This window comes from Ambystoma mexicanum, chromosome 8, assembly GCF_040938575.1.
Source record: "Ambystoma mexicanum isolate Mex_15411 chromosome 8, UKY_AmexF1_1, whole genome shotgun sequence".
Taxonomy (NCBI): Eukaryota; Metazoa; Chordata; class Amphibia; order Caudata; family Ambystomatidae; genus Ambystoma; species Ambystoma mexicanum.
The window spans coordinates 212812787-212828464 of NC_090929.1; the positions used below are offsets into that span (position 1 = coordinate 212812787).

Here is a 15678-nt window from a genome sequence, read left to right on the forward strand (position 1 = left end):
GAGTCTCAGGTCTGGCTGCTAATACTCAGGTGTACATTTTTTGCATCAATATTGAGAAGGGATATGGGACGATATGATCCGCATTGCTTGGGGTCTTTGCCTTCCTTGGGGATCAGAGAGATTCGCGCCTGCGAGAAAGATTCAGGAGCCACCCCTGTTTGCAGGATATCATTGAATAGATCGTCCATAAAGGGGAGGAGGGATGAGATAAAGGTCTTATAAAATCCTGCCGTGTATCCATCATTCACAGGTGCTTTTCCCAATGGGAGACTTTTAATCTCTCTTTCCACCTCCTTCGTGATCGGTGACTCCAGCTCTTCCACTTTGTCTCGAGGGAGTTTCGGCATGTCAACTCCCTGCATATATTGGTCTATTTCTGTTTTCTCCTGCACCATTTCCGATGTCTATATACGTTCATAGAATTTTGCAAAGGCCTCGGGATCCCTACCGGGTCTGTTTGAGCATCACCCCCTCCTTCAATGGCAGCAACCCACCTTTCTGCTTGCTGTCCCCGCAGCCTGGCTGCCAACAATGCGTCTGCTTTATCGCCCTTTTCATAATGCTTCCATTTGAGAAACTGGAGTTTACGTATCACCAGTCCCTCTTCTAAGCATCAGAGTTCCTCCCTTTTCTGAACTGCTTCAGCAACTCTTTCCGCCCTTCCATCGTTGGAGTTCTGTGGCGCTGTGTCTAATTGGGTAATGTCCTTCCTCAGTCTATTCTCTATTATGGTCCTCTCTCTTTGTCTCAGCCCCTTCTTTAATCAAGATACCTTTCCACGTTGCCTTCCCAGCCTCAGATACCATTCTCTTGGATACCTCTCCTGTGTCGTTTGTTTTAAAGTATTCCTTGATCTCATGTGCCATCTGAGTGCAGAAGATTCGGTCCTTCCACAGCGATTCATTACAATGTCACTTTGGATTCTTATGTGGCAGGTCGTCTAGATTCGTATCAACCGTGACCAGGTCATGATCCAACCATGAAATTGGGACAATTTCAGAGATATTTACGACCTCACTCATGTCCTTCGAGAGATACAGATAGTCTATCCTGGTAGATGTGTGCGGGGCCAAATAAAATGTGAACCCTGTTTTGTTGGGTGGGAATTTCGCCAGACTTCTTGCAGTTCATAAACTTGGTCGTGCAGACATGATAGAAATGATCCACCATCCGGCAGTGCACCTGCTTCCAGGTTGCCAGCGCGTCTGTCCAGGATAGGATCTGCCCACAAGTTAAAATCCCCACCTAGGATGACATGCCTCGCGGCCTTCAGCATGATCTTCGGGACTGTGTGTTGTAGGAAGGGGGATTGTCCTACGCTGGGGGAGTAGAGTGTAGCGAGGGTGAGAGTGGTATTGTGTATCCTGCCAACCAGCACTATAGCCCTCCCTTCCACGTCGGACCATACCTTAGTGATCTCAAAATTGAGTCCCTTCCTCACAAGTATGTCCACTCCTGCCTTCGGAAAGGGGACCAGAGTTCCAATATTCAGTACCCACCCTGGAGGACGAAACATTCTTCCCCCCGTATATACAAGGATTCTGGCTCTATCGGCGTAGTTATGGAACCGCACCAGGACTGTCTTCGGTCCACTTGGTGCTCCCCCAGCCATGTGTATGCGGTCAATCTTTGGTTCATCCACTGTGTCGTCACTGAATAGGGTTTTTGGAATCGTGTGGAGAGCCTTTTTCCTGTTCAGTTTCTCCTTCTCGTGCTTAGTATGCAGTGCTTCAGGCAGAAATCCTCTTCTCTAGCTTCTATTTCTTGTTTTTTTTTTTTGTACAAAATATTTTTATTGGATTTCAACTAGTAAATGCAGCATCAACGAAATTACAGTCGATTTTTCTTAACATACAAATCTTCCCTCATTTCTCCCCAACAGTTCATCAGCATTGTAACATATCGTAGCTTTAAGTGATAGAACTTAATTCAGACCATTAAAACTGCTAAATTCATTATATGTCTTCAATTAATTACCAGCGGGTCATGGGGGAAAGTAGCGAGAAGAAGGAAACGAAAATAGCGACGAAAGGAGAAAGAGGGCAAAAGCAAAAAAAAGAAAAAGGAGAGTTTACAAAGTTACATTCATTGGGTCAGTCTCCTGCACTAAATACGCATAAATATAAATTCCTTGGAGCAACATTGCATATCAAAAGTTCATAAACATCATTCTATTGGGTCAGCACCGCACAATGAAAGTTCATAAAAGTAAGACCAGCAGCCATACTTAGGGTTCATAAAGTGCTTCAGCAGTTGCGGCTGGAAGAACATCTGCTCTCCGTCGAAAACATATTCTAGGAAAGGGTACCAGGTTTTCTGGAACCTCGAGAGCTTTCCTTCCAATATGGCTGTAAATTTTTCCAGGCCTAATAGCGCCCATACTTTGATCCACCAATAGGCTGTCTGTGGGCCCTCAATCGATTTCCAAAATCGGGCTCTTGTGATGCGAGCAGAAGTGAGCAAATGTGAGATCAAAACTGCCTTATCCCCCGACATAGGGAAGGTCCTATTTTCCGATACATCTCCCAATAAGACCACTCTCGGGTCCATAGGGAGCAGAGAGCCTGTGATGTCTTTAATTCTTGACCTAACCTCCAGCCAAAATGTTTGAATAACTGGATAGTGCCACCACATATGAGTCATGTCCCCGCGTTCCCCACATCCATGCCAACACGTGTCCGGATACTCTGGGTTGATTGAGTGGAATCTACTTGGAGGTAAGTATCATCTAAAACAAATTTTAAGGGCGATTTCTTTCACAAGTGTGCAACAGGAACTGGTCTGAACGCTATGCCAAATCCGCTGCCAGGAGTCATCTGAGATTTCCAGTCCTAATTCCCTTTTCCAAGCTTTCATATATGGGAGTTTCTCTTCTACTGAGGCTTTCTCCAGTAGCTGGTAACACAAAGATATTCTATGTGATTGCTGACCCTCAAGTATTTTAAGTTCTATGCCCAGTGGGGCCCTCCCACCTGCCTGACGGGTGTCTCTATTAGTGAGCCAATGTCACAATTGTATATATCGGAAGCGTTCAGTCTCTGGGAGACCACATTTTTCTTTACATTCCTGAAAGGTCAGGGGCTCTTGATTAACATAGAAATCTCTTAACCGCAGTGGTTCATCTTGACTCCAAGCCCGGTATGCTGCAGCTGCAAGGCCAGGGGTGAAGGCTGGGTTTTGGGCGATGGGGGACAATGGGCCCAGTCCCAATGAGATACCTCTCTGTGAAAGTGCTTTGTCCCAACTTGTAAGTGTGGATAAGGTGGTTGGAAACATCTCTCCCCCGTAATTACGAGCCTCTTTTAGAAGAAATGGAAAATGAGCCAGCGGGAGTGGGGCTACAGCTTGCTCAATCCGCAACCATCCAGGGGGATCTGGAGAATTCCCCCAAGAGAGCATTACAGCCACTTGAGCTGCCCGATAAAAACGTGGAATCGAGGGTAGGCCCAGACCTCCCATCATTCTGCCCCTTGTCAAAATCTTCCCAGAAACTCACGGTTTTTTCCTCTGCCAGATGAATCTATATATCTCTAGCTTCTATTTCTGCGAGCCTTTGGTCCATTTGGAATTCCAGGGTATCGAGGGAGGATTAATTGTGTTCTACTCCGTCCAGCCTTTCTTCAAGTTTGTCAATTCTCTGCGTTATCTTGTTGATTCCCCCCCCCCCCCATATCTGCCCTCATGCTTTTCATCTCACTGAGTTGTGCTGCCACATCAGCTTTGGTTGCGGCTGCTTCTGCTGCTGACGCCGCCATTGTTGATTTCGACCAGGAGACTGTATCAGAGTGGTGTGGGGCGTAACAGTATTTAGCCAACTTTTGGCAGGTGTCCATGTGTTGATCGTGTGAGGCTCGATGGGTGGTAGGCTGTCAGATCACTCTATGTCGTTTTCGCTCCAGGCTGAGCTCTCTGGTTCACTCCCTGCTCGTATAGTGTGTTGTTGTCTTTAAGCTCAAGTTAATTCTTCATCTGGCGGTGAGCCCTGGTCTTGTCCTTCAGGAGCAGGGTTTTGAGGAGGTCACACGCCTCACTTGTGAGGGCCCAACCCTTAAAAACACTGAACTTGGTGCTGGATTGGGTCATTCAGTGGCGGTCTGGTTGAGTGGGGATTTGTTACAAGCATGAAGGGAAGATGGACCGAGTCTCTGGGGGTTTTAAATAAGTTCACCTCAATGGGTAGGTGGGCACTCTTCGAGTATGGCCCTACCGAGGGCCAGTATAGTTCACTAGGAGCCGTTTACCGGAGGCAAAAGGTATCACTGGTCTCAGTGGAGGGCACATGCCCCGATTTCTGGGGCCCAACCCTTCGGGTAGTTCTTGTGGTACTATCTACTAAGCACCCGGTGTGGCCCCTACTGGGTTTGTGTCATTCATTGATTCCGTGGGGTACACAGGAGATGCTTTTGTGTCTTATTCCCGGTGGGCCAGCTCCCTTGGTGTATAAGGAGCCTATTTTTCTTGGGTGCTGGTCTCTGTGGTCCTGTTTTCATGCAACACCAGCCTGTGAGCCCATATGCTTTTGATGTCTATATGAGGCTGGGTTTCCTCACTGTCCTTCAAGGTGTTGAAGTGGCCTTGCCGTGCTCTTCTATCCGCTATATCTCATCTATGCACTGCAAGAATCACCTTGGTACCTTAATCACCTTACGGTATGAAGAGTGCTGCAGGGATTCAGTGTCAGCGTGGTCTTGAATGTAATGAGGGACAGGAATCTGGGGGCTTCATGGTGATTCCAGGAAAGCTTTCATATATGTGACCCTTATTCGTATGTGTCGTACGTTCATGTGGCTCCTCAAGCTCTCCTGTGGGTCGTTTAATGCCCTTTAATGGCGTGCGCAAGCAGTGCTTAGCTCAGAGTTCCAGGGGACGCTTTATACTTGCAGTCCATTATAGGAGAGTGTGGTGCCTGGTTTACCTTGAGTGCCCAAGAGGTCGGGAAGCTTTGTAGGCATATGCATCTGCTGGTGTGACTTGAGAGTTGGAGGGAGGTCAAGAGGGATCACAGGTTGAATTTGCCCCTCAGTATGGAACGTTTGTGGTAATACGGTCCGGGCTCCAAAGGTGGTCAGCGGGCCATGGATTACGTGGGCGGGTCGTTTTCTGTGTGCGGGCCTCCGAAACCAGTAATTTCAGGCAGTCACCCAATGTTGTGTGCTGTAAAATGTTCGTAGATTGAATTATTTCCTACACGTTATCTTCTCACAAACGAGAGGTGTAACATATGCGGCCGCGACGTGTAAAATTTCGGCCTATGGTCACCAGTTTGTTTGGCGGATGCCGGAGGCCCAGTGCTCCGGGTCAGTGCACGACCAATGCACTGTACCAGCGCACATCTCCTCTAGAGCGGCTCTGGAACCCATCGGGACCAATGGGGCCTACCGTCTCGCTGTCGGTGCTCCGCTGGGATTCAATTAGTGACCAGTACCTCCGCTCTGGGCCTCCTCAGATGACATTGTTGTTTTCCATAGCCTTCGGAGTTCACAGCAGAGCCCTCCTCCTCGGTTACGTGTGTCACAGTACTTTCGCTTTCCACGCTTCCCGTTGCAGCAGGCCGCCCCACGCAATCGCCGTTTCTGCAGTCGGTATCTCTGCGAATCCTTCACTTTTTCCACCGGGTTTTCTTTCATCGGGGGGGAGGGGCGAGGGGGAGATATGGGAGATATGTTTATACATCAATCGCGTGCAAGTTTTCAGAAGTAGGGGGTCCACAAGTGGGGGCTGAAGCCATTTTTGGGACCTACGGGGGCAGAGCTCACACAGAGGCTGAAGTCATCCGAGCGCCCCCCAGTGGCCAGTTAACAACAGATTTTTAATACCATGTAAAACATCCTTTGTGTTCAAATGTTATCCACATTAAATAGTTCCGATTTGTCAGCTTCTGCACAAAGATCAATCTCGCTACTGATTCCGTAATATGCGCGATCAATTCATAGACACGCTGCATCGATTACGTAAACATGTCGACATTCCACTAGCATTCATTTTTATTTCCTGCAACTAAGCCTAAATACATGTCAATTATGTACAGCCTCAATCTCCATGGGTTAGTTTGCTTTATAAGGAATTAAATATACTTTATCCCTTCCCACTTATTTATTGTTTGCTTGTTAGGCGCAAACTGTTTTCTCAACAATGTTTCTAACACATATCAAACACATGCGTCTAAACTGCTTCATTTTCAAAAGGGGGTTATTTGCCAATTCCATAGCCCATATTGTTTTAGACATGCATTATTCAGTCCCTTTCCCAAAACGTATCTGTCTTAGTGGCTGTATCAATCGCAGCAATTCTACAAGGCGTTTAGGGCTTAACACAACATATTTTACATAGCAAATTATCCTTACAAGATATTTCCAAACATTCGTGAGCATCCTGTTGGGGATCATCAATTTTATGTCCGGTGAACCATCTGTAAAAGTGGCGTTTTAAACACGCTACTGCCACTATGGCTGTAAAACCCCGATTAGCCTGGGTAGCAGCACGGCGGAGAGCCGCTGTGTCCTTATTGGTCTCCATTAGCAAGATACATTTCTTACACATGGTGTTATCATGCTTGCCCGGGTTTTCAATTCGGTGTGAACAGCAAACAAAATAAATAATAACATTGTCTTTAACACAATCAGTCTCCATTAGTGAAACACAGTCCCTACATAGACTAATGGCATGTTCCCCCGGTTTTCAAGTTGATTTGAACAGCAAACACAGTAGATATTGATAGTCTCTGCTACAGCTTGGCTCTCCGCCGCACATTGGCCCCCGTTTTCCCAAAAGCCCTGTGGGGTGGGGCACTCTCCAGTGTCATAGCCGCATCCGCCTGCAAAACCATACATTCAAAGCCATTGTCGTCAGAGTTCACTTCGCACGCAGATGGTCACCCAGGCACCATGACCAGCGGCTGCTTTAGAACCACACTGTCATCATCCCAGAACACTTAGGGTTTCTAAGTCAGCCATGAAATCCTGAGCTTCTTCCATCCAATCATACACCGTAAAACAATCAGGGGCATCACTATCCTTGGGATCCCCGGTACTTCCGGAGGTTGTTTTCCCATCGTAACTGTAGCGGTTCATAATTGTCGTATCCTGGATACCATGGCAGCTGGCCCCTGGGAAGCAGGAAGAGCACACGTGTTTCCCAGGCCTTCCATAAAAGCTATATAGCTGTGTTATAAGCCCCTCCCCAGCACTGTTATAGCCTTAAAACCGCTGGAGACCGATTTATAGTTCGAACATTTTATATAAAATGTATATGCAATTGATATAAAAAAATAATCAAAACTACATTAAAATGTATATGAAAATGTACATTAAAATAAAATGTATATCAAAATGATTGGGGTTCTTATCAAATGTATGTACAAATATAAAATTTATATAAAATGGATTGGGTCGATCAAAAATTATTGGGGGGGTCAATCAAACTGATATAAATAAAATGTATATGAACTTTATAATAAATTTATATAAACAGTAGCAGGACTAAGGAAAAGGGTTGGGCTAAGGCCAGAAATAGGGGGCGTGTCACCTGTTAAAATTTAACATGGAGAAGAAAGGTACCCCCTTGCACTACTCGTGTCACTCCAAAGGAATTGCAAGGCATGTGGCCGGAGTGTTTTTTTGTTTCTTTTTTTTTTAAACACTAGTCTCTTTGAAACTTTGAGGCTAGAGTATTTGGCTTACAACACCAAGCAATTTAATTTCTGTACATTCACATAACTGCAGAGTCAGCTTTATCATCCTCAGCATGGCTCCTCAATCATCGACGATGCATGCTTACATGCGGTCATTTCTAACAGAACCCTTAATACGTAGAGTTTGGTTCCCCTTATTCGCCAATCTCCCAACAATCCCTCTACCCCATCCTTAGTTCATGGTTATTGTTAGTAAAGGCATGGTCATTTCTCAACAACCTCTGTTCGTCTGCTGGAGTTAGTTGTACCCTTTTCTTTCATCAGACCTCCATCTCGCATGCAGGAAGTTATACTATTAGGCAAATCTTTGGCAAGAGCATAGCACCTCTGTTAGCATTAGTTGTGAATTCTTTGTCCCTTTCTGTTTCTGTTCTCGTCATAGTGGGACTGTGCAGTTTAATGATTTACTTCTGCATTTGGACTCCAAAGAGTTTACTCCACCAGCAATTAACAAGTCACCTGTGTTGATCTCCAGCTACAACAGAACTTTGTTTTCACCTGTATTTTTCTTTGCAACATTGATTGCTTGCTAAACAAGGCTGCTTATACCTATATGCTCTCGTATCATGGTGTTGGAAAAACCTTACAGTAAATATAGTAGAAATGTTTTGTCCTCTTAGACCTTTCTGTGAGCCAGGAAACTTCATGGAAAAAAGATAGTGTACACATTTTAAAAATCCCTTAATTTGTTGTCCTTCTTTTAGCCAGGCCAACATATGTCCCAAGGTCTTCATAGCTTGGGCATAACTTATTGCATAGAGTTGGAGTCCTACCATAGACAATGTTAGGCTTCTCACCAATATTACATTTTCTTCCGGTGTTACTAAGTGCCCATGTTTATTAAGTATTTTAAATAGAAAATGGCCTTCTGTGATGTAACCAATAATAAACGTAAACTAATGTTCAAATGTGAGACCACACTTTGATCATGGAGTAATGGAGGTTTAAGGTTTGGTCTTGCGATTCAAACTGATTTTATTATGCTTTTTTCTTTAATAAAACATTAATTATCTTCAGCACCTAGGGCGCAGAGCAGAAGGCTATTCCTATTTTTACTGCACTTATTAGATTTGACATTGGGTTAGATGTCCTTGTAACTATACTTGCCCTACATAGATATTAACTAATTTTTATCGCAACAAGACTTCTTGGAATAGGCGCAGGAAGAGCAATTGTCACCCTATTAGTACGGTTTATCTTAGTGACAACTTACTCTTGAACAAGTTAGAAGTATTTGGAGAGAAGTAGCAGCTTGACTAATTCTCCAAATGGGTGCTTTAGTGGCAATCACGTTCCAAGCAGGCTTGTTGTGACGCATTTTGTTTTTTCCTGGTGGGGTTGCTCCAACTAGTCTTGAGACCAATCATTTGAACTACCTATTATAGGGATATAGAGTCTTAAGTAGTATCAATTTCAATTGGACAATCAAATGAGCAGAATGAAGAGCGAGAAATGCAAGGCAGCATGGACTCTCTTACAAGTCAACTATTCTAAGACATATTTCTTCACCATGGGAAAATTACGCTCGGCTGTGAAGAGTATTCCAGCATTGGCTAAGAACAAGGCACATTCTTCTCACATTCCTTTCAAAGATCAACAATTTGCATCAGTTTCAGGACTTCAAGCGGGAGAAATAAAAACAAACAAGACCTGCAATAGCTCCTCTCCCTTGCTTGCAGGCCTATATTCCAGCTATGTTAATCACTTAATATATAGGTATATGGTTGGGCGTTCTCCAAACCACCATATAACTTAATGGTTATTCAATGTTTTCAATCTGCAACTGAAAGATGCACTTCCACACTGGGAGACCAGCATATTTGGGACTGTCTTTGTAGAACCGTTTAAACTCCTTCTAACCAATGCTTGCTTGAATTCCTATTATCTGATATTGGCTGAACTTATTTGGTTTTCAATTCTTTCAAACCTAAAATCATAAGGAGTAGGTTGTTCCTTTATGCTGGACCGTGGACATCTTTTATTGAGTGTTAAACAAATACTAGCTCTCCATTTAACAATTCAGAGTTTGAACCAAGTGGTTCAATTTGGTATACTTTACATTCAGAAGTGTTGTGTGTCCATACTTTTCATACCTGCTGTTGATGCAGGAGCTGTGCAGGTCATCGTACCCGCTTTTGATGTAGGTGATGTGTGGATGTGAAGGTCATCATCATTGCGAGTAAAACAAAAATAAAAAATGGGAACGGTTACTATGTGTCAGCTTAGAGTCGGCTGCCACGATTCCAAATGGCCCTGCATTTCCACAACTTCACACCACTATGGGTGTGGAGTCCACATTATGGACAGAATATTTGCTCAGAGCTCCATCTCTGACCACCCTTGATGTAGCTTCATTGATGACCCAAAACAGAGAACCTGGAAGACGTTGGATGATCTTGGGATGCATCAAGGAGGCCGGAAATTGTGGTCTGTGTCTCTTTAAGGTATATGATTAAACGTTGGCTTCAAAAAAGGGCCGCCACTATGAAAGCAACCTGTTGCCCCAGTGATAGATTTTGGAGAATGGGACTTCAAGAATACATCTTTTCAAGGCCTTTCTTCATTGCCCCTTCCTTTTTATGGGACCACCAACATCCCCAGACTTGTTGACATTTCCCTTCGTAGATCACCCTGAAGTCAATTCCCAGAGCTATGATCAGCAAATGGGGGCAAACCATGAGGGTGGGGGTAAATGAGAATGTTTATTCTAACTTGATGGCACTTTGGCTCTTCGCGACAGAAGGATGAGCACTGCAGCAGTGGACGTCAACACAGATGACATCCAGGTCTGTGGTAGCACCCCCCCCACCCCAAACCTTCGACCACCCCTGCCCCATCCTATATCGCAAGGGCAGAAGAACCATCAGCTTGGAGCCAGGCTATAAGTGGTTCCATGACTGATGGGCCCAAGCTTGGACACCTGAAGCACGTGGTGGGGGTAAACAGCATCTGCATGTGGATAAAGTATTGGCATCAGTCGCCATCCTTTCATGCATGCCCATTGGTTTTTGTCATGCGCCCGCCTACCTTACCTGGGAGGAGTTGGCCTTGACTTCAGGGAGCTGTTGCCCTTGTATCGTGGAGGAAAATGATTTGAAGTGCTTTAGATCATGCAACACATTACTGGAGTGAGGACTGTGGGCTCTGATGTTAAAATATGCAAGCCTTTCCATTGCCTTTTTCTTCCTCGTTATTTCCGTAATACTGCCTGCCATTGTGCAGACTTCTGCCCACGCCATAACGAAGGTATGGGTCTTTTGACTAACTGCTTTTCAATGCTGTGGATTCACAGGTCTGTAGACATCTTGCAAAGGTTCATCCCTCAAATGCTGCTATTTTACATGTATTTAAAATGTACTTTTAGATCCAGCAGTGATAAACATCATAATAGAGGTCCATGAATATCATCCCTTTAGGCTGGGAGGATAGTTGTGGGGCAACGTGCTCGTCTTGGAATCAAGACAATGCCATGCAGCACAGGTTTGATGCCTGTGCCGTATGGCATGAAGCACGATATATGTAATTTAAAACATTTTGGGACATAATGTGAGTCTTACTCCAGATCCGAGTGAACCATCCAACTACCATGCTACAATCTACAAGCAAAGGCTAGTAAAACCGCATACAAGGCAAAGAGTAGTACATGTTTTGAGTTTCGTTGACTGCTATGAAAAGGTTGGAGTCTGGGAAATCCAAAGACAAAAAGGAAGCATAGAAATGATTGTGCATTATGTTGTAAACTTCAATTAGCCTCAACGAAAAGACTGTTTGAATCTTACCCTTAATATTACCGACACATTTTTGTTGGGGGTAAGGGGAGTAGAATTTAAATGAAAACACACAATTTTAAAATAGCAGCACAACATGTTTATTATGGCACAACTGACATTACAATATGTGTATAATACTGTTTGCAGGGAACAGCTTCAGAATAGTCAAGGTGAGATATCAAATGACAATCACAACGGTTGATGAGAGCACCAGATAACCACACATGATAGATTTTAAATTATAATCAAGCAGCACACGTGGACGCTTTAGCCTTAAACCTGCTATGGTGGAAAGCAACGTTGTGCATCCATGCCCGTTTGAAATAACACTGCTGCTTAGTCTGCCTCATGCTGCAAGGCATAGACAGACATGACCTATGATCCCTACGCTTGATCCCATATATTTAAATCCCATGACTGATGGTTACAACACGCTGGGACTTGCATATGCCTACTATAATCACAATGCCTGAAGCAGAACGGCGAGTACATTCTATTCGCACAGCAATATTAATAGAGTACCGACAGACAAATAAATACAAGTCAAATACCTTTCTACACATTAGGAAATGTAGTGTGGCAGAGCTCTCTGTAAGAAGGACTTTTCGATACCTGGCAAGTACAGTAAACCAGGTTTCACCCCCCAACCCCGTTTTAGCATGCAAGGCTGACCCACTCAAACTCTGACATTCCCTTTGTTCTTAGTTTTATTCTGCAGGAGGGTCCGAGTGGCTGTGGTTAGTGTGTGGCTATTTTTCCAGGATGTTCCAATATCCCCAATTGCTGTGTGGTTGATATGCCATCTGACGCACCTACAAAATAGGTATGTTACATGTGTCGGTTGCTTTATTTTCAATACCCCTGCTCATCAAAGTGCTATGAGTTTTAGCAACCCTAATTTCCCTTTGTGGGTGACTGTTTCACCATCATTCCTGAATCCTAAAAACAAAACGGCAGCTTTGAATACCTCTTAATACTATAAAGAGTACCCAACATCTGTAGTGCAATGATGTAATTCATTACCTTGAATTATTTAAACTGCATTCACATAATGTAGCCATGTAATAAATCATCATATCATGGCTCTGTTGTGAAGGATAGTGTGTGCTGATGGAAACGTAATCACTAAATAACAATCATAGGTAAGATTCAATAATCAGCACCAATAGCTCCGCGTATTTACGATAATTTGTGCAGACTGAATGTCCAATTGGGTTTTTAAGCACCATTATAAAGTGCATTTTGCCAACTCTATGTACTCATTTTATCAACCCCAGAAGAATGAAAGACGTTTTCGGCCTGTAAAAACAAGCTGTCAAGCAAATCTCTTCAACAACTTGATAACCCCAATAAGGCAAAAAAATCATTATCACAATCCTTAGTTTTTAACTGCGCATTAAAGAATTACATCACACTGCAAAACTTTGACTGGCCCGTGTCCTTGGGCACATCTAGCTTATTTCTGTCCCGTACCAATATGGCCTCATTGCCGTATTGGGAGTACCACATGCTGCGACTCCTACTTAAATAAGTGCCAGGTGCCACAGTCTCTAGCTTCTGCTGCTGTTGCTGCCAGATGAGCAATGATGTGTCTCTGTAGCGGAGCCTGGCAAAGCCTTCGGACATGGCCTTCTCAGCTAATGGCACCCGTCCACTCATCACTAAATCAGTTCATGCAGGAACCCGGTGGGGTGCTAGGAGGTCTTGAAAGCCATAAATGGCAGAACTACCACGAGACAACTGGACAGTCCATTTCCCTTTTAAGGTAAAATATCCCCTTACGAAAGGGTTTGAACAAACCAGAGTATGCAGCAAGAAAACCTTCAATTTCAGGCTGGAGTTAGGATTGTACCAATCTAAAATTCCAGCTTGGTCTGTAGGGTAGATACGTGTAAATAGAGCTACACTGCTCACAGGTCAAGATGAAAGCAGAATGTTGAAAGCAAAACCCATTTTTTTTTTTAAGTCTGTTGGTTATTTGGATAAGATGGTGAAGGCATTTAGTGCGCGGCGGAGTGCAGAACTGCTGGTCTCAATTATTCAACAAATCAGTGATGACTGTGCGTAGGTCACTTTAAAATTGAACAAGGTGGTGGTGTAAGTGCATGGCCAAGCCTTCTACATCGTGTTCTTGATTGAGGTTTATTCCCAGACGCACTTCTTGTGCCTGTAAAATGTATTGGTGCTGATAGTTGGAGTGACACGCAACTGCCCTGGGGAAAGGTTTAAGCTGCATGGCCAGTTTGATGATAACGCTCATGTAGACCACAGACCACTGAAATCAGATGCTGCTTCAATTTGTGGTACTCGGATCATGTCTATCAATCTTCTAACTTGTCTCACTTTTAATATACCTAAAAAACAAAAACAAACACATACTGTTAGAATTAATATATCAGACTAAATCATCCACTTTCTATTACAAGTCCTTTGTCACAATGAACTTGCAATCTTTTCTTTGACAGCCTTGAGGATTGCGTTATATTTTAAATTTTATTTCGCATGAGTATTTGTTTACAAATGAAATCTTCCACAGTCATTCATACCAATTCATGAATAACAATCACATGACGCTATACTGAAACGATGAAATGAGGATATGTATTATTTTTTCACCCAACAATTGTTTACTCACTTCGTCATATCTTAAAAGCCACCATAGCTGGCTAATTAATTTGTTGGATATACATATTACAAAATCACAAATACAAACAATTTCATCAATTACAAATACATCACAATGTTCATACATAACCAATATCATAAAGTGCAATGTGAAATGTTCAAAATACTACTCATGTATCACAACACAATCCAGCCCTGCGTATGTGTGATGGAATACATTAATTGCAATACTAATACATCAAGATCCCAATTTTTGAAAATCCTGAAGACAAAACTTTTCTAAATGTCCCCATTGATGTGAAACAACCATAGTCTGCTAGGTCGAGACAGATCTACCACTGTCTTCCAAAAGTGCGCATTTCCAAAGCGTCTTGTAATTTTCCCTCCTTCTAGTTTCAACAACTGTTCTCATTAGGACAGCAGTATCGATTACTAAACAAACAAAAAAGAAAAGCAGTTAAACTTTCATTATAATCTATTTTTCATTAAACATGTCGACCAACATCATACATACATTACTGTACTTCTACTTGATGAGAATTCAAGACTAAGTGCATGAATCAGTTCTTGTACCACACACACACACACACACACACACACACACACACACAATCAACGTGTCGTGTTCTAATTCTGGATGCTCAACACAAAGGGCAATCAATCCATCACAGAAAAGGAGCCACCGGGCAATTGGCCCAAGTTAGTCATCCGAAGAAACCAAAAGATCACCAAAATGCAGTGACGCTAATACATGGAGCACCATATGTGCCCCCCATGTATTTCCAATTTTAATGATGTCACTTAAAAATGCGGTTAGACTGGTTTGTCCCACACCATTTATACATTTATCTTTCAAATTCGACTAGTCGTGTTGTTTAAATAAAGCATGCCTGTTCTCATGTTAGGCCCATTCAAGAAATAGCAAAAGTATTCTTCAGGTTGTTCCTACATTGCTCAATGACAACTGCGGTTAACTCCGTTTTACTGAGGAAGAGGTTATTATTGCTGTTGTGACATTGTAAAATAACAGCCCATATGGAAGGTGCAATCATTTGGGTTGGTTGTTCACGCGTTGTATTAGACCAGTAGGACCACACACTTTTGCCAACATGAACCGTCAGGACGTGGCGGGTCACGTGGGTTTTTCAGATCACGTGATTTGTGGTTGCCCGTGGCAACACAAAAAAGAATGGGTAGTCATGAGACAGGGTTCACCCGGATACATTACATCTGCTCATCACATATAATGGGAGCAGCATGGAGAGCCGCAGTTCATTGACAAGCATTTTCTGCTTTGCCGCGTGAGGCCCACATGTATGATCAAGAATATGCAGGTAAACCACCTCTTGTTTTCTCTGCTATGTTTTTCTCTGCTAAATATTAGAGCAGGAAGGTATTACTAGTCACAATTGAAAGATACATGGGCTAATGGCGTGGGATTAACCAGGCAATTTGCATTTCTTGTTTTTACTATTTCTTAAATGGGCTTACCACGGGAGCAGGCATGCCTTACTTAAAACGACTAGTCGAATTTGAAAGATACATGTATAAACGGCGTGGGACAAACCAGGCTATCCGCATTTGTGAGTGACA

At 43.4% G+C, this 15678-nt stretch overlaps 1 protein-coding gene across 2 annotated transcripts in view; it reads right to left on the reverse strand.

Annotated features, from left to right (window-relative positions):
• Positions 1 to 11534: 11534 nt before the first annotated feature.
• The window catches only part of BRD3OS (BRD3 opposite strand), a 73520-nt gene continuing 69376 nt past the window's right edge, over positions 11535 to 15678 (reverse strand). For both annotated transcript variants that reach the window (XM_069609621.1, XM_069609622.1), the window contains exon 3: positions 11535 to 13814. In XM_069609621.1, coding sequence (XP_069465722.1) covers positions 13717 to 13814 — 98 coding nt within the window. In that variant the 3' untranslated portion in view covers positions 11535 to 13716. The remainder of the gene's footprint in view (positions 13815 to 15678) is intronic.